Below are 18,993 nucleotides of genomic sequence, written 5' to 3' on the forward strand. Positions count from 1 at the left end.
TACGGCTGAGTACAGGCGCCGTGATTAAGCCCCGCCCCCTCCTCCCAGCCGTATACGGGAACCGTAAGTACAAAACGTGGTGTGAAACCACCCTAAGCCAGTTTTGCTTTGATTTTCGGTCACCAGCCATTTACTACTGATGTTACTTAAAGGTGTATTCCGGGCAAAAACATTTTATCCCCTATCCAAAGTATAGCGTATAAGATGTCTGATCGCGGGGGGCCCGCTGCTGAGAACACCCCCCCCCCCCTGCGATCTCCCTGCAGCACCTGCATTCTATGTGGGAGATGCGTCTCTAGTTTCGGAAACCTCTTGGTTTCCGGGACTGGGGACGTGACGTCACGCCACGCCCCCTCCATTCATGTCTATGGGAGGGGGCGTGCCTAACATCACGCCCCCTCCCATAGACATGAATGGAGGGGGCGTGGTGTGACGTCACGTCCCCAGTCCCGGAAACCTGGAGGCTTCCGAAACTGGAGATTCAGCACCCAGCATTCAGCATTCACCCAGATTCAGCATTCAGCATAGAATGCTGGTGCTGCAGGGAGATCGCAGGGGGGTCTCAGCAGCAGGCCCCCCGCGATCAGACATCTTATACCCTATACTTTGGATAGGGGATAAAATGTTTTTGCCCGGAATACCCCTTTTAAGTACAGACCTTCACTTTTGCACCATCCTTTTTGACTCTTTCTGTATGTTATGCTCAGTTCATACAGTGTTTTACATCCAGAGAACCCCTTTATATACAGTTAGTCCTTTAAACAAAAATCCATCATTCCGTCTTCAGTGTCCATCCTTCCCCTGCAACAGTAATATGAATCGGACTTTATTCTTAGTGATGGTTTACAGTTTCCCATAAGTAAATACTGTGTACATTCCATGTCAATCAGTCCATAGGAAAAGTTGTTGACTTTACAGCATAGTGGTTCTGCCCTGATTCTGGTATTTACAGATGTAAACTATACAAGATCCCCCAAAATACATATGTATAAGTATCTAAGTATTTACTAGACGGCCGTGCATGAGGTATGATGACCTTATTGTACAGTAATGTCACTCAGGTGACCGGCTCTTTAAACCTGTCTCATTGAGGGTAATGCTCCAGAAATTCCTTCAGTCGCGTAGGATAATCCGTCATTACGCCAGTGGCGCCCAAATCGAATGCTCTCTTATATTCTTCTTCATTGTTTAACACCCAAATATAAACCTATGAGTAAGAGACAACAAAATTAATGTATGTGAAATATTACTGCTACAAATAGTTCCTACAGAATCTTTTACAATTCTTTCTTAGAATCATTAAGCAAGTTAAGTATAAAACCCCCGAAGAGTAGTTAGTGACTTCCTCCCCATAAGGACGCAACAATTTTTTATTTTTGAGTTTTCACCTACATGGCCATATGAAGGATTGTTTTATTCTGGACCAATTTTACATTGTAACGACATCTCTTGTTTTACTACTAAGTATATGATAAAGCAAAAAAAAAAAAGCAAAACAGCAATATCGCCACTTATCGGGTTTCTTTTTTCGCTTTAAAGGGGTACTCCACTGAAAAAAAAAACATTTCTGAATCAACTGGTGCCAGAAAGTTAAACAGATTAGTAAATTACGTTTATTTAAAAATCTTAATCCTTCCAGTACTTATCAGCTGCTGCATGATCCACAGGGAGTTCTTTTCTTTTTGAATTTCCTTTCTGTCTGACTACAGTGCTCTCTGCTGACACCTCTGTCCATTTTAGCAACTGTCCAGAGTAGAAACAAATCCCCAAAGCAAACCTATCCTGCTCTGGACAGTTCCTAATATGGACAGAGGTGTCAGCAAAGAGCACTGCGCTCAGACAGAAACGAAATTGAAAAAGAAAAGAACTTCCTGTGGATCATACAGCAGCTGATAAGTACTGGAAGAATTAAGATTTTCTAATAGAAGTAATTTACAAATCTGTTTAACTTTCTGGCACCAGTTGCTTTAAAAAAAAAAAAAAAATGTTTCCAGTGGAGTACCCCTTTTGCGCTGTATACTAAAGTTTTTATTGGTACAATTTTTGTATAGATGGGACTTTCTGATCACTTTTTTATTATTTTTTTTTCTTATATACAGTATGAAGTAACCAATAGTAAAAAAAAATATTTAATTGTAATATTTTGGACATTACTGCACACGGCGAATCCAAATATGTCTATGTTCATTTTTGTTTACATTATTTTATTTAAAAAATAGAATAAAGGGGTGATTTAAACCTATTAGGGGAGGGGCTTATTGATGTTTATAAATATGTTCTTTGATTATAGGGGACATGCAATCATATAACTGCAAACACTGTTCAATGCTTTGCCATAGCATTGTATTGGTCAGTGTTAACAGCACTTCCCTTGTACAGCCTGGTTGAGTCAGCCTGTGCAAAAAGAGGATCACTGAGCGGCACAGAGGTTTGTTAATGTCCTGGGGGCCCTGTGTATTATGGGGCATGAGCGGTGAGTCTGTGAGGTTGAGAAATGCTAGCGGACTCACTGAGCATGCCCTGTAATACACATTGAGGGCGGATGTGCAGCCAAACTACACTGGGCCACTGAGGGCAGTCAAGCTCTCGGTGTCAATTACCAGGAGGAGCGTGTGAGGCGTAAGCAGAGACGTTGCAGACCACTCTAAAGGCGATGGGATAAGAAGCATTTTTTTTAATGAAATAAAGAAACCAAAGAAACAAAGCTTGTTAACCCCTACTACACTGTGTTGCCCGGTTAACAATTATAGATCTAGTGACAGATGCGCTTTGGCACTGCATTCCATTTACAGTTATTCCCTCTACAGCAGTGCTCCCATGCACTGGCTATACAGGGCACTATTTCCCAGCTCCATTTAAAGGGGTACTCTGCCCCTATCCAGAGGATAGGGGATAAGATGTGTGATTGCAAGGGTCACGCCACTGGGAACTCCCGCGATCCGGTGCACAGAGCGAACTTTGCTCCGTGCCAGATGATTGACTATATATGGTCATGCCCCGCTTGTGACATCACAGCCATGCCCCCTCAATGCACGTCTATGGGAGGGGGCGTGACGGCCATCACGCCCCCTCCAATAGAGTTTAATTAAGGGGGCGTGGCCGTGATGTCACGAGCCTCCGGCGCTGCACCCAACGCTCTAAAAGAAAGCAGGGTGCATCAGGGAGATCACGGGGGTCCCCAGCAGCAGGACCCCCGTGATCACACATCTTAGAGGTCTAGGGGCGGAGAACCACTTTACGTGACCCGGAGTGCGAATATACAGGGAAAGACATTGAAGGGGGCACAGAACAAAAGCAGCAGAACCCCACCAATCAGAAAGTGATGGCATTTCCCAGACATATGCCATCCTTTCTTATCACAGGGATGGTCTTTAAGGCCATGTTCACACGATGAAATTTCCAAGCAGAATCGGGCATAAAAATCCTGCTCGGAAATTCAGTTGCAGCAGAGTCCCATTGTTTTAAATAGGATTCTGCTGCACCGTGCACTCGTCAGAATTTTTGCGGCAGATATTCCTGGCAAAGTAATTGCAATTCCGGTGTCCGCCAAAAGAATGAACAAGTTCATTCTTTCGGTGGAATCCGCTTTGAAATGCATTTCCATCTATGGAGACAACACATTTCCAAGTTGCCCTAGTGCTAGCCTGTGCCTGCCAGCTGGCGCCTGATATTTGCTGAACGTCTGCTGTATTTTTCAGGCGACATTCTGCAAAATTCCCACTGTGTTTCAACTGTTTCTATGTTTCCTTTGGAGTTTCTGTTGCATTCTCTGGCGAAAATACAGGACAAAAAAGCTCTAAGTTATTTTGTTCAGTAAAATACTGAATACCATGAGAGAAGCCTGAGTGGGGTCTGTAAGGCACAACTGGTGTCCGTCATGTAACAGATTCAGTGCCCCCCATGACGGAGTAGAACAATGGACACAATGGGGTAGACTTATCAAAACCTGTGCAAAGGAAAAGTTGCCCAGTTGCCCATAGCAACCAATCAGATCGCTTCTTTCATTGTTGAAAATGAAAGAAGCAAGCTGATTGGTTGCTATGGGCAACTAGACAACTTTTCCTCTGGACAGGTTTTGATAAATCTCCCCCAATGACTCAGATTTATCAATCTGTCCAAGACAATAATGTTCTTATTTACCCACAGAAAGTAATCAGAGCTCAGCTTTTATTTCTCAAACTGCTCTGGTAAAATGAAAGCTGCGCTGGGATTGGTTGAGACAAAAATCAGACAGGTTTTTGTGTCAGACAGATGGATAAGTCTCGGCCAATGGTGCAATGTTCATTTTGTTGATCCACTGATTCATCTGAAGTGACTATAGTACACATATCTAGGTATTATTTTAACACGTACCTGGATTCCTCGAGCTTTCAGGTGCTCGAACAGGGACTTTCTCATAATTAATCTGAAACAAATAAAATGCATCACATAAAATGAAATGCCTACGATGTGTAGAGAGAGTAAGGCTATGTTCACATGGGCGAATGTTCGCACGGAAAATTTCCATGCGGACACAGGCAGAACATGCGGACAGTTATGCTGCTTTGGAATAATCTGCCGCAGAAATCAATGGGACTCTGCTGCAGCGGAACGTCCCTGTGGAATTCTTCTGCAGAATTCTGCACTGAAATTCCATCGTGTGAACATAGCCTTATAAAAAAAATTCAAGACAAATATACTTATCTGGTCACATACTTCGTCTTTTGGGTATGTTTACTGACATGAAGGAAAATTCTAGCCTTACAATGGAGCCCATGTCCTACAGTAAGCCAGGGAGTGAAGTGCTCGACTGAACGCTTTCCTGGCTCATTTTAAAGATCGGTGGGGCCATGATCAAAACTTTTGACATGTCTCTGCATTGTGTCAATAGTTATTGCAAATGACAGGGTCACCTTTACATAAAAACTTAATGGCATGTTCCCATTAGGCTGCAAGGTGGCAGTCAGCGAAGCTATATACGGTAATAATACAGAGAAGCATTCTAAATGCATAGTGTAACTTTTGAGGAGGATGAGATAGAAATACAGAGCTAATTTCTTTCAAAAACAGCACCACCTCTGTGCTCAGCTTGTGTGTGGTATTACAACTTTGCTCCATTCACCTCAATGAAACTGAGCTGCAATACCTCACACAAACTGAGGACAGAGGAGGTGCTGTTTCTGAAAGATATTAGCTCTGTGTTTTTATCCCTGGATAACTCCTTTTAAGGAGAAATCCCACGTAGGAAAATGTATGCCCTATCCCAGTGGTCTTCAACCAGCGGACCTCCAGATGTTGCAAAACTACAACTACCAGCATGCCCGGACAGCCGTTGGATGTCCGGGCATGCTGGGAGTTGTAGTTTTGCAACAACTGGAGGTCTGCAGGATGAAGACCACTGCCCTATCCAAAGGGAGTCACACACAGGGCAGGGTCGGCACGCGTCCTCTATTCATCTCTATGGGAGAACAGGACATACATGAGTACAGCGCTCATGTATCTCCGGCTCTCTCATAGAAATGAATGGAGGAATAGAGAGCGCATGCCAACCCCTGCACCGTGCATGATAGGAACCGGAGCGCCGTACTGAAGATTGCGGGGTTCCCAGCAGTCGAACGCCCCATCATCAGACACTTATCCCCTATCCAAAGGATACATTTTCCTATGTGGGACTTCTTCTTTAAAGGGGTACTCCGGTGAAAACCTTTTTTCTTTTAAATCAACTGGTGGCAGAAAATTAAACATATTTGTAAATCACTTCTATTAAAAAATCTTAATCCTTCAAGTACTTATTAGCTGCTGAATGCTACAGAGGTAATTTCTTTCTTTTTGGAACACTGATGACATCACGAGCACAGTGCTCTCTGCTGACATTTCTGTCCATTTTAGCAACCATGCACAGCAGATGTATGCTAAGGGCAGCATGGTGGCTCAGTGTTAGCACTGCTGCCTTGCAGTGCTGGGGACTTGGGTTCAAATCCCACTAAGGACAACAATAAAAAAAGCGTTATTATTATAATAACGTCAGCAGAGAGAACTGTGCTCGTGATGTCATCAAAGAGCATTCCAAAAAGAAAAGAATTTCCTCTGTAGTATTCAGCAGCTAATAAGTACAGGAAGGTTTAAGATTTTTTTAATAGAAGTAATTTACAAATATGTTTAACTTTCTGCCACCAGTTGACTTAAAAGAAAAAAGGTTTTCACCGGAGTACCCCTTTAAGAGCAGGAAATAGGCAAACTTTGTCAAAAATTAAATTAACCTACTAATCTATTCAGTATTTCAGGTTGCTGGTATGGATGTTATGGTGTGCATCATCTTCATTTGTTTGTTCTATAAATAAGGAATTCCTAAATAAATCTAGTAATGTATTGCTTACGCATCTGCCAGCCACACAACAAACTTGTGACTTCTGCTCATTTTCGAGGGATCCTTGAGCCTGTAGGAAGATACAAAATACAGCACTTTATGGTAAAACAGACACAGTATCTATATTCTGTAGGTTTATATATTTTACAAAGATACCCTATTTATTTAGGTTTTGTTTCATACTACTACTTTACATTTTTTTTAAAGAAAATAAGTGTGCTTAAAATTGCCCTATGCTGACCCCTATAACATTTTAAAATTTTCCGTATACAGGGCTGTTTGAGGGCTCATATTTTGTGCCCTGATCGGTAGTTTTTAACTGTACAATTTTTGTTTGGATGGGCCTTTTTGATCGCTTTTTATTATTTTTTTCTGGTAGATGAAGTGACCAAACAATCTGCACTGGACTTTGGTATTTTTTTAGTGGTTATATTAACATTGTATTTTAATAGTTTCGACATGCATGCAAGCAGCAATACCAATTGTGTTTATTATTGTTCACATTATTCTGTTTGAAAAACAGGAAAATGGGGATGATTATTTATTTATTTATATTTATGATTTATTCACATTTTATTAAATTTTTCATATTCTTTTTTATTTTTCTCATCTTTTTATTCCCCATAGAGGACTATTACATGCAATATTTCAATTGAAAACGCTGTTTAATGCTATACCATAGCATAGCATTAAACAGTGGTATCGGCACTCATCTTATACAGGCTGCCTATGTAGCCTGTATACTAAGAGCGCAGATCCGATGCTACAGAGGCAGGTAAGGGATCTAACGCTGTCATGTTAGCTGGTTGGGACCCTGCGATCGCACTGCAGGGGTACCGATCAGCTCACCGCAAAGACTGGCACCAGTAATTTAATGCTTTTAGATCTCGCAATCCAACTTGATTGTAGGCTCTAAAGGGTTAATGCTGAACATTGGTATGACCGGCATTAACGGTTAATCCTTGCTACTAAGTTCATTAGGCTTCTTAAGTAGTCAAATTGACTTGAAGAAAAAGCTACCTCCTCATTGTAATTAAACTGTATACTAATTTAATTCAAGCATGCATGTGGTAAAGGGGTTTTCTGGAACTTTGTGTATTGATGGCCTATCCTCAGGATAGGCCATAAATATCTCATCGGTATGCCACCAGTCAGCTGTTGGCAAGAGCTGATGGAAGCTGACACAGCTCAGCTACAGTAACCCAGTACAGCTAGTACACAATGTAGAAAGTTGTCTGCATCAAGTTCTATTCACTGTGCCTGACAAAGTGGTCTGTTCGACCAGGAAACGCGTTGCACAGTAATAAAAGTCTGTGGGTTTTTATTTGTATCCCGATCAATTCTTCTGCCAGTTGTGGCTGAAATGCTTCTTGGTCATCTGATCTTGGCTTGGTATAAAGAGATTCCCAAATTCTGATATGTGATTAAACAGTACTGACTGGAATTATTTTGAGTACTGACTTTGAATACCTTTTAACACCCTTTTTCATGTTTATAATGTTTTCTTGTGTAGGTCTTTTGAAAGTTCTTTTCTGCTCCCCATGGCTCAGTATCTAGCCTGTCCAGTACATTCACAGAGAGCTAACAAACTCATTGATTATTTATACAACGACACTAACTACAATTTAAAAAGCCACAGGTGTGGGAAGTTAACCCTTACTTATCATTTTAACTTGTTTGTGTCACCTTGTGTGTTTGTAACAAGGCCAAGCTTTCGAGCGTATGTAAACTTTTGATCAGGCCATTTCTGTTATCATTTTGATAATAGCTATCCTTAAAGAAGATGCCCAGTTGTAAGAAATGTATCCCCTATTCATTGGATAGGGGATAAATGTCTGATCATGGAGGAGCGGACTGCTGGGACCCCTGCGATCTCCCATATGGGGCCCCAGCTCTGCTCAAGGAAGTGATGTTTCCTACCCAGTAAGTCAGCTGGTGGAAACACACCCCCTCTATTCATCTCTAAGGAAGAGGCGGAGACATAGAGAGATGAATGGAGGGGACATGTTTTAACCAGCTGACGTGTTGGGTGATGAAACTCCCTCTAGCAGAGCCGTGGCCGAGCTGGGGGCCCCGTATGGGAGATTGCGGGGGTCCCAGCGGTTGGACCCCCTGCGATCAGACATTTACCCCTATGCTTCTTTGAATAAGTTAGTTTTCATTTTTTTTCTTACATGATCAGTTATATATTTTTTTTAATCAATGCCAACATTTCACTATTTCTGCCAGGGTGTGAAAACTTTTTAGCACAACTGTATAATGCATACGTTGCATTTATATGTATGATCAAATGTAAACTTGGGATTTTAGGGTACATTCCCACATGCCGTATTTTTCTGAGTATTTGCTGCTGGGTATGTGCCTACCCATTGAAGTAGATGGGAAGCAAAATCGGCTGCGTATTTTGCGTACCCTTAAAATGCAGAAATATGATAACAGACAGAAGATCTCAGGTATTTCTTACTTCATGATTATAGAAGGCATCGGAATTTCTAAGAATTGTTCCCAAAGTGGAAAGAAGGGGAGAAGTCCTGTATAGAATAGTCCAACCAGGAGCAGAACCCGTTGAGAGCAGAAAAGCAGAGGGATGCTGCCGTTCTAGGATTATAAACAGAAACACTGCATTACATGGATTGTCCTTTAATATTCTTCTCCACTAGGGTCAATATCTTGCATTATTAGCTGAACCATGCAGAAAAAAACTGTCACAAGGTTAATATAATAAAGTGTCTATCTGTACAGTTGTGAACTCTCTGCAGTATATCCAACACCAAAATTCCCATACTTCAGATCTGAAAAGTGCACCTCAAGTCAATTTCCACCCAGATTTTGTGTGGAATGTTTCTACAGAGGACCTTTTAGACTGGGTTCACACAACAGATACTTACATCCATATTATGGCAACAAGTCCTGGCCTGACCACAGCTCTAAGGACCCAAACTGACAGCAAGGACTCGTAGTGCAATATGGACATAACATTATAGACTAACAATATGTCTGCATTAGATTGGTGTTAAACCAACCTTAACCACTTAAAGGGGTACCCCGCCTCTAGACATCTTATGCCCTATCCAAAGCATAGGGGATAAGATGTCTGATCACTGGGGACCCCCACGATCTTGGCTGCGGCACCCCAGACATCTGGATAACTGGTGATGCAGGGTGGAGGCTTGCAACGTCATGGCCACGCATCCTCATTGAAAGTCTATGAGAGGGGGCGTGACAGGAACACTTGAAGGGAATAAATGGGTACTCCAAAGGGGGACAAAAAAAGCCCAGAAACTGCTTCTATTTAAATATCTCTCACCTTACAGTAAATATCAGCTGCTGGAGGAAGTTGTGTAGTCTTTCCATCCAAACAGAGTGCTTCCTGCTGCCATCTTTGTCTGTTTCAGGAACTGTCCAGAGAAGACGCAAATCCCCATCGCAAACCTCTCCTGTCTTGGACAGTTCCTGACACACTCAAGGGTGGCAGCAGATAGTACTGCGTCTGACTTGAAAGACAACATGACTTCCTCCAGAGCATACAGCAGCTGATAAGTACTGGAAGGCTTGAGTGTTTTAAATAGAAGTATCTGTTTAACTTTCTGGTTCTAATTGATTTGAAAACTTTTTTTTCCTCTTTTTTTTACATTACAATTTAAAGGGATATAGTTTTATTTTAACAACATTTATAATAAAGTTTTAAGAGCTTTCCTATTTTGCACCTTAAACTAAAATGTTTAAATGGGCACTGTCACCAACTTTAGTTTTTGATATGTTGTAGTACTTATGTACTACAACATATCTCTAATATACTTCTATTATTTTTTTTTTTCATTAAAAAGTTTTAATTTACATTTAAAAACCGGCCACTGAAAAAGGACTGATTTTGGAGTGGCAATCAGTCCTTTTTCAGTTAGGCTGCACTCGCTCCCTGCCTGTCAATCAGACAGGCGGGAGCAAGAGCATTGGCTCCCCGGCCACTGGATGGGAGGCCACTCCTCCCGCACATTGCCGCCGCCGCCTCGTTGCCGCTGCTGTCCCTGCACGCCCGCTGCCGGACTCTGCAGTAACTGCAAGTGTAATGAGGGAACGGGGTATGCGGGGCGGGGGGGGAGGAGGAAACTGGCTAGTGTCGTAGCGGGGGGGGAACGGGCTAGCAAAAAAAATAAATAGGATGGTGGGAGCTACCCTTTAAAGCACACGTCCACCCTCATTGAGATTACATGCTACCTTTTTAACATGCGTTCTTATGGGCCGTGAGCTTGTAAGAAGATTAAAGGACAACTGCAGCGGTATGACACTTATCCCCTATCCACAGGATAGGGGATAAGTGTTTGATTGCGGGGGGGGGGTCCGACCGCTGGGACCCCCTGTGATCTCCTGTACGGGGCCGCGGCTGTCCCGTGTAGGGGGCGTGCCGGCCGCAGCATGACGTTGCATCCGGCATGCCTCCTCCATACATCTCTATGGGAGAGGCGGGGAGGCAGTGTTCGTGCGTCCCCGTCTCCCCCATAGAACTGTTTGGGGACAGGGAGGAGACGGGGCGTCACCGTCGACCTCTAGGTCGACGCAACGCGCCTTAGCGCTCACCATAAGCTCTAATGGCGGCGCCCCGTTAGGGAGATCACGAGGGGTCCCAGCTGTCGGATCCCCGCAATCAAACACATATCCCCTATCCTGTGGATAAGGGATAAGTGTCATAACGCTGCAGTTGTCCTTTAAGATTCACAAGTGTCCGAATTCTAAAAGACATGAAGGAAATCTCACTTGCTATAAGTTAGCAAACACATGTCACTGGATCTATTACCGATCGATACAGGTCTTTGCCTGACTCTTGCACTATGTTGAGTTGTCCAGTAGATGGCACTGAGAGCATTTTTGGGGGGTAGAATAGTGAAGCATTTGCTTATTGATCTACATCGGAAATACAGCGATCCCTCAACTTACAATGGCCTCAACATACAATAGGTTCAACATACAATGGTCTTTTCTGGACCATTGTAACTTGAAACCAGACTCACCATACAATGCTACAGAGAGTCCAGATCTGTGAAACATGTCACAACTGGAGGAACTGACCAATCAGAACAGGCATTTTACTGGTAAATCACGTCTATTACTGAAGTACAAGCACTGACCGGCTGTCTGGTAGCGCCCCCTACAGTACAGGGAGGAACTACAAGTTCTGTACTACTCCTTACATGTGCCTGGGTTAGCTGCTCCTTTGGACACCAAGCAAGGGTTGCACCATTTGGGACACGGGGGGACATGTATCATTATTTGTGTATGGTAGAAGCAGTTTACCCCTTTTCCCGAATTCTAAATTATGTGCAGAAGCTCTAAATTTATCAATCAAGCGCAATGAGCTTCATAAATTGCGGGTAAATATAGTAATCTCCTCAATCCACTCTTTGGAAAATAGAATCGATGATTTAGAGCATCTTGGTACGTTAAGTCCAAGATGGCTTATATTTGCGCAAAAAAAAACAGCTCTTGCGGCAAAATTTTTGTTGTAAAGGAAAAGTACGCAGTTAATAAATCCATGCGTACTATAGAGGTCACTCCAAGGTACCCTGATTAGGCCACATCTGGAGGACATGCTCTACCAAAATGTGCGCAAAAAAATGGGGGAAAAAAGGGCTTGCGCAAAATTTTGCACAAAAAAATACACACAAAACAGGGGTAAAATCTTTCATACATGTCCCCCATTGTGTGTACTGTATATGACCCTGAAGAAGCTCCTGTCCTCACATTAAACCATTGTTTCCCAACTAGGGTGCCTCCAGCTGTTGCAAAACTCCAACTCCCAGCATGCCCGGACAGCCAACGGCTGTCCGGGCATGCTGGGAGTTGTAGTTTTGCAACAGCTGGAGGCACTCTGGTTGGGAAACACTGACATAGACAGTGATTTACAGCTCCCAGCAGATCTTTCTTACTTTTGCATGTAAGAACTTGCTTTATCTGTATTAGTTATCTACTTATTTTTCTTTAATCCTCACATTTTCCTATTTTTGGATGACATTTTGGTGGCTCCAGAACCAATTACCAGGTTTCCATAGAGTTATGGTCTCAACATACAATGGTTTCAACATACAATGGTCGTCCTGGAACCAATTAATATTGTAACTTAAAGGGGTTGTGTGCTGCCCTGCTTTTCGGAGCTCCGCTCGCAGCGTCCGGAAGTTCATTACTCCGAACGCTGTGTGCGGGCTTCCGTGTTCGCGGCCGCCCCCTCGTGACGTCACGCCCGCCCCCTCAACGAAAGTCTATGGGAAGGGGGCACGACCGCTGTCACGCCCCCTTCCCATAGACTTTGGTTGAGGGGGCGGGCGGGCGTGACGTCACGAGGGGCCGGCCGCGAACACGGAAGCCCGCACACAGCGTTCGGAGTAATGAACTTCCGGACGCTGCGAGCGGAACTCCGAAAGGCAGGGCAGCGCACAACCCCGTACTGAAACCAGAGCCAGGTACCTACTTATACATTAAGAGCTTCAAGGTGACTTTAACTTGAGCAGTATAGCGAGCATTATGCAGTAATCCTCATATAATAAGGATAAAAGTAAAATGCTATACTCAAACCATCACTAAATCTATGCTCAGGTGAATATAAGGTAATCACAATAATAAGGAATTAAAGCAACATGACTTTTAATCCTCTTTTTAACCCTGTTACATATGAAGTGTTCAGCTGTACCCGTAGCACGCCCAATACAGAAGATCTGTACTGTACAGTTATTCTGCCCTTACCTCTTTATGGCACTTCTGAACAATCTGGTAGTCGGCATTACCCCACACAGTCAGGTGCTCTCTCTTGTGTTCTCTTACGAGTTCCGAGACCTGCCGGAATACACAGAACTCACATTAAAGTGAACATTTCCTCCCACAGGTTTCATTTCCATAAGGTTTCTGTAGAATATGACACAACAGGAGGTCTACCTCCCTCTGCATATGTTCCCGCTATCTTTAATAACTGAATTTAATTCTGGGAAGCTTAATGGGGATATCTTTACCTAGTATAATAACAAAAACATAGATATTCAGCAAAGATCCCAGAATGAACTACAAGCGATTCATGTAAACGCTAATGTAATATAATAAAAGGCGGTAGCATGTGGTACTGGGACAATACAAAGTATTATGGACTATTAATACATCCAAGGATTGCTTGTGTGGTATGGGAGGCATTGGTTTGTTCAGCTGTTGGTTTCAATAGGTTGATTGTAAAGCTGAGATATCGCAACTTAAAGAGGTACTCTGTTCAAATGAACTGGAGCCCAAACATTATTAAGATATGTAAATTGATTCTATTTAAAAAAAAATCTTATCAGCTACTGTATACACCAGAGGAAGTTGTGTAGTTCTTTCCAGCGTGACCAGAGTGTTCTTTGCTGCCACCTCTGTCCATGTCAGAAACTGTCCAGAGCAGGAGCAAATCCCCATAGCAAACCTGTGATGCTTGGGACAGTTCCTGATGTGGACAGAGGTGACAGCAAAGAGCACTGTGGTCAGACTGGAAATAACTACATAACTTCCTCTGTAGTATACAGCAGCTGATAAATATTGGAAGGTTTAAGATTTTTAAATAGAAGTAATTTACAAATCTGTATAACTTTCTGGCACCAGTTGATTTGGAAAAAATGTTTTTCCCTCCTGAGTACCCCTTTAATATACTAGGGATGTCCCGATACCATTTTTTTAAAGTACGAGTACCGATACTTTTTTTTAAGTACTCGCCGATACCAACTACCAATACTTTTTTCTATGTCATGTGACAGGGGTTATTTTTCAATGGGAAAAAGGGGTATTTTGTTTTTATGAGCGGAAGGGCTTTTTTTTTTATATAAAAAATAAATAAAATAATTTTTTTACTTTTTTTTTTTTTTTGTCTCCATAGGGCACTATTACATGCAATCTGTAGATTGCATACACTGATCAATGCTATGCCATAGCATAGCGTTGATCAGTGTTATTGGCACTCCTTTACTACTGCCTGCCATGGATGGCTGCAGTAAAGGAGCGACGATTGGACGGCCCGGAGCACAGTAAGGGACCTCCAGCTGTCCTCACAGCTGATCGGGACACCACGATTTCACTGCTGTGATCCTGATCAGCATCCCTGAGCTAACCGGCAGTTAACTTCAGGGCTTTTAGATGTGGCGTTCAACTTTGAACGCGGCGTCTATAGGGTTAATGCCGGACATCATCACCGCGATGGGTGATGTTCGGCATTAGCCACAGGTCCCGGCTATGACGCGTGCTCTGCTGCTGGGCGCGCTGCATAGTTCGGCACCTCCGTGATACTTGCCGGCAGGGGTCATTTGCATGAGTTCCTCTTGTCGAAAGGTGAAAACTTTAAACCAAGTCTCCATGGCCTCCCAAATGCCTTTTCAGTGGAATGACAGGAACAAAATGCAACCTCTGGTTCTGGGAGCTTTCTAGTGGAGGCTCTTTGCACGTACCCCCCAATGGGCACCCTTTAGATTTGTTTGGGTCTCATGGATGGATGCTATGTTATTTATCCCTGAATATCACGTAACTATTGGTTCTGGTATTTCTACCATTGTAGAAGCATAACTGATAAACTATGTGCATGGATTACACATTTTCTAGTGTACAGTATGATATATCATTACTAGCTTGACCAGGACCTTAGTCCTGCTGTGATATACAACTGTATGCTTATTTTGTCATATGATACATATGAAGTCAAATCTGTCTTCTGGCAAAGAAATTAGCTATAAATCTAATGTGAACAATTGACCTGTCACTGTAATCCACTGCCCCAGAATGCTGAGCACGGGTGTAGTGACATCACGGCCACGCCTCTCATGACATCATGCCCCAGCCCCTCAATGCAAGTCTATGGGAGGGGCGTGGCAGCCGCCACGCCCCCTCCCATAGACTTTCATTGAGGGGCTGGAGCCTTATGTCATAAGGGGCGTGGCTGTGATGTCACTACACCCGTGCTCAGCGTTAGGAACATTTTCCGAACGCTGGGGCAGTGGAGTACCCCTTTAATAGAGCAGTAACCTGTGTTTATCTCCATCCGATCAGCATCATTTCATTATATTGCTGACTTACATTACGTTTCCTCAGCAATAAAGCTGATCCAGAAGAAAGCTGCAGCCTGCGGATTTGTTACTGTCACTTAAAGCCAATAAACAAGCTGAATTAATGGTGTGCCTGACAGCAGCTGAGTGCTGGCCGCTGAATGGATATATATTAGTGCTCCCAGATGACACAGGGAATTCTCAGCCGAGGAAAAAGTACAGAATCAACAAACACCATATAAACTCCCAAGTGTCATATCCCTTCTGAAAAAGACACGGGAAGGAAGCGGCAGCTACATCTTGGAAACGATTTGTTTTAGAAATTAAGTTGTTCTCCCTTGTTTAAAGGGGTACTCCACTGGGAAACAATTTTTTTTTTTTAAATCAACTGCTGTCAGGAAGTTAACCCCTTAAGACACATTTTTTATCTTAATGACCAGGCTTTTTTTTATTTTATCTTTTATTTGACATGTATCTCTTTAAATGGTAATAACTTTAGAACGCTTCTGAGAGGAGCGATTCTGAGAAAGTTTTTTCGTGACATATTGTACTTTATATAAGTGGTGCATTTTTGTTGATACATGCAGCATTTTTTGTGAAAAACTCCAAAATATTGTGAAAAACTGGAACATTTCTGGTATACACTGTGCAGTAAAAGTGATGTTATATTTATTCTGTGGGTCAGTACTAGAGTGGAACGAACTTACAGTTACTTGGCTCGTAGCGAACCTTGCAGCTCGGCTGTTGATTACTATTATTAAATTAGTTCAGCTTTCCGAGGGCTCTGGTTGCCTGGAAAAGTCCGGGATGACAGTCTTAGGTCTCCTAGGTCTGTATCCACCTTTTCCAGACAACTGGAGCTCTTGGAAAGCTGAACTAATTTATGCAGAATAAAGTAATCAACAGCCGAGCTGCGAAGTTCGCTACGAGCCAATTTACTGTAAGTTTGCTCAACTCTAGTGAGTACGATTATGGCGATACCCCTTTTATATAGCTTTCTATGCAAAATTATTTTTCTGCCATTCATTTTCCAACAGCCGTAACTTTTTTATTTTTCATCCGACACCATTGAGTAAGGGCTTATTTTGTGCAAGATGAGCTGTACTTTTTATTGGTATCATTTTTGTGATACGTGCTACCTTTTGATCTTTTTTATTCCGCTATTTGTACCAAAATTGGCGAATTTTGCGTTTTTTTTATGTATTTTTTTTTTACGGCGTTCACTGTGCGGGATAATTTACACTATAGTTTTATAGTACACATCATTACGGATGTGGCAGTACCTATTATGTATATGATTTGTGTGTTTGACCTTTTTTGGTGATAATACAGGGCTTTTATTGGGAAAGGGGCTTTTTTTTTTTTTTTTACACTTGATACTTTTATTGAAGAACTTTTTATTTGATTTTTTACACTTTTTACAGGTTATACTATGCTGCAATACATTTGGCTGGATCTCACAGGCTTTCGTAGCAGGCAGACAGGAGGACATGATCTGACCTCCTGCTGCCATAGCAACCAACGGCAACCAGAGATCGTATTGCGGCACCGCCATTGGTGAACAGGGGGAGCGCGCTGTCAACACCATAGATGTGTGATCAGGATTGATCACGGCATCTATGGGTTTAAAGCTGCCGGGACTGGCACGATTGTAGCTGCGGCGGGGCTCCGGCTATGATTGACAGCCGGGTCCTGCCGCCGATCTCCAGTGCCGGAGAGCGCTAGGACGTATGCATATGTCCCAGCGCGCGAACGTGTCGGGTGCTGGGATGTATGCATATGTCCTATAGCAGGAAGGGGTTAAACAGATTTGTAAATTACTTCTTTTTAATAATCTGCCAGTACTTATCAGCTGCTGTATTTTCCAGAGGAAGTTCTTTTCTTTTTGAATTTCCTTTCTGTCTGACCACAGTGCTCTCTGCTGACACCTCTGTCCATTTTAGGAACTGTTCAGAGCAGGAGCAAATCCCCATAGCAAACCTCTCCAGAGGTGTCAGCAGAGAGCATTGTGGTCAGACAGAAAGGAAATTCAAAAAGAAAAGAACTTCCTGTGGAACATACAGCAGCTGATAAGTACTGGAATGATTAAGATTTTTAAAAAGAAGTAATTTACAAATCTGTATAACTTGCTGGCACCAGTTGATAAAAAAAAAAAAATATATATATATATATATATATATATATATATATATATATATATATATGTGTGTGTTTTCCAGGGGAGTACCCCTTTAAGCTGGAAAGACATGATCATACACGGCTGGAAATGTTACATTTACCAAAAGCAATGAATCAGCCATGAAGGAAATCAGCTCAGGCCATTGGAAATCCAGTGAGGACGGGACTAAAATCTGTAATATGGACACAAAAGTGCGCTTGTAATACTGTAGTGAAATGGGCCTTAGGATGAAAACACGTGTTAAGGTTGCGTTGCAGTTGCGTTGTTGTTTTCAATACTGTAATAAATTTCTTTCATTTCTTACTATGGAAAACTGACATGCAACTGCAAGGCAACCGGATCATGTGTTTTCTCCCTTCAGGCTAAACGCCACATCAGGTTGCTTTGCAGTTGCTATGCGGTGACCACATGCAATAACTGCTTCTGAAATGCTGCTGTTAACCTGAGTTTTTTAATACTTGTCAGCAGCTGCTATTTAGCAATTTAAGAGTGCATTCACACTGAGAAAATCTCTGCGAGCGGAATTCAGCGAGCGGAGATTCAGTCTGGCAGCCGCTGACGTAATTCTTCGGCGGTAGGACTGCGCAGCCCTGTGCCGTCACCATTAATGGCTATGCAGAGCTTGCGGACTTCTGTGCAAAGAATGAACATGTACCTACTTTGCGCTGAAATTGCTCAGTGTGAATGGTTCTCGCGGAAGACCCATTGACACTGAGGTTAAAGTTCACTGCGCGTAATTCTGCTTTGAGAATGATGTAGTGTATTTAGATTCATTTATAGTCCGCACTTACATGCTGCACTAACAGCCTACAGCTGCCACCCGTATCTCTGTATTACACCTGGAGATGGCGCTTTAAACAGGGGCCGGTCCAGGTACTAGTCGCAATTATCAGCGAATCTCACAATTCCCCCGATAACTGCTGCTGGCACCGGGACTTGCCACTGCTAAATAGCGACCTGTCCAGGAGCAGCCTGCAATACAGAGTAACATGCACAAGCCACAGGCCCTATCGACATTGCTCATTAGTTAAATTTGCCAACCGTAGAATTACTTACTAAGGTTAATGATGCAGTCACAAACTGCAATGGAACTGCAACACAACCCCAGCATGTGGGTTAACCCTTAGGGCATAATTCCCACTACGGATTTTCCAAGCAAAATTCCCCTCCAGAATTCTGCTTGGAAAATATGGTGCAGCAGCCTAATGTTCTCAAAGAGATTTTTACGCTATGGAAAATCCCCAGACTAGGCCGAAAAAATTTACATTTAGAATTTTACATTTTTACAAATTTACTTTCGGCAGAATTCACTTTTAAATGTATTACTGTCTATTGAGATGGCACATTTCAGAGTGAACCTAGCACCAGCTTCTTTTGCCGGCGCCCACTCCAGATGGAATCTCCATCCAGAATATCTCCAGGAGATTCTGTAG

The 18,993-nt window shown here is 42.7% G+C and overlaps 1 protein-coding gene across 1 annotated transcript in view; it reads right to left on the minus strand.

Moving 5' to 3' along the window:
- Positions 1-625: 625 nt before the first annotated feature.
- GDPD1 (glycerophosphodiester phosphodiesterase domain containing 1) overlaps positions 626-18,993 on the minus strand; it is a 111,595-nt gene continuing 93,227 nt past the window's right edge. The window contains exons 6-10 of the mRNA XM_056558587.1: positions 13,079-13,168; positions 8,811-8,944; positions 6,357-6,416; positions 4,354-4,405; positions 626-1,207 (exon numbers count right to left, since the gene is read on the minus strand). Coding sequence (XP_056414562.1) covers positions 1,085-1,207; positions 4,354-4,405; positions 6,357-6,416; positions 8,811-8,944; positions 13,079-13,168 — 459 coding nt within the window. The 3' untranslated portion in view covers positions 626-1,084. The remainder of the gene's footprint in view (positions 1,208-4,353; positions 4,406-6,356; positions 6,417-8,810; positions 8,945-13,078; positions 13,169-18,993) is intronic.

Source organism: Hyla sarda, chromosome 2, assembly GCF_029499605.1.
Source record: "Hyla sarda isolate aHylSar1 chromosome 2, aHylSar1.hap1, whole genome shotgun sequence".
Classification (NCBI taxonomy): Eukaryota; Metazoa; Chordata; class Amphibia; order Anura; family Hylidae; genus Hyla; species Hyla sarda.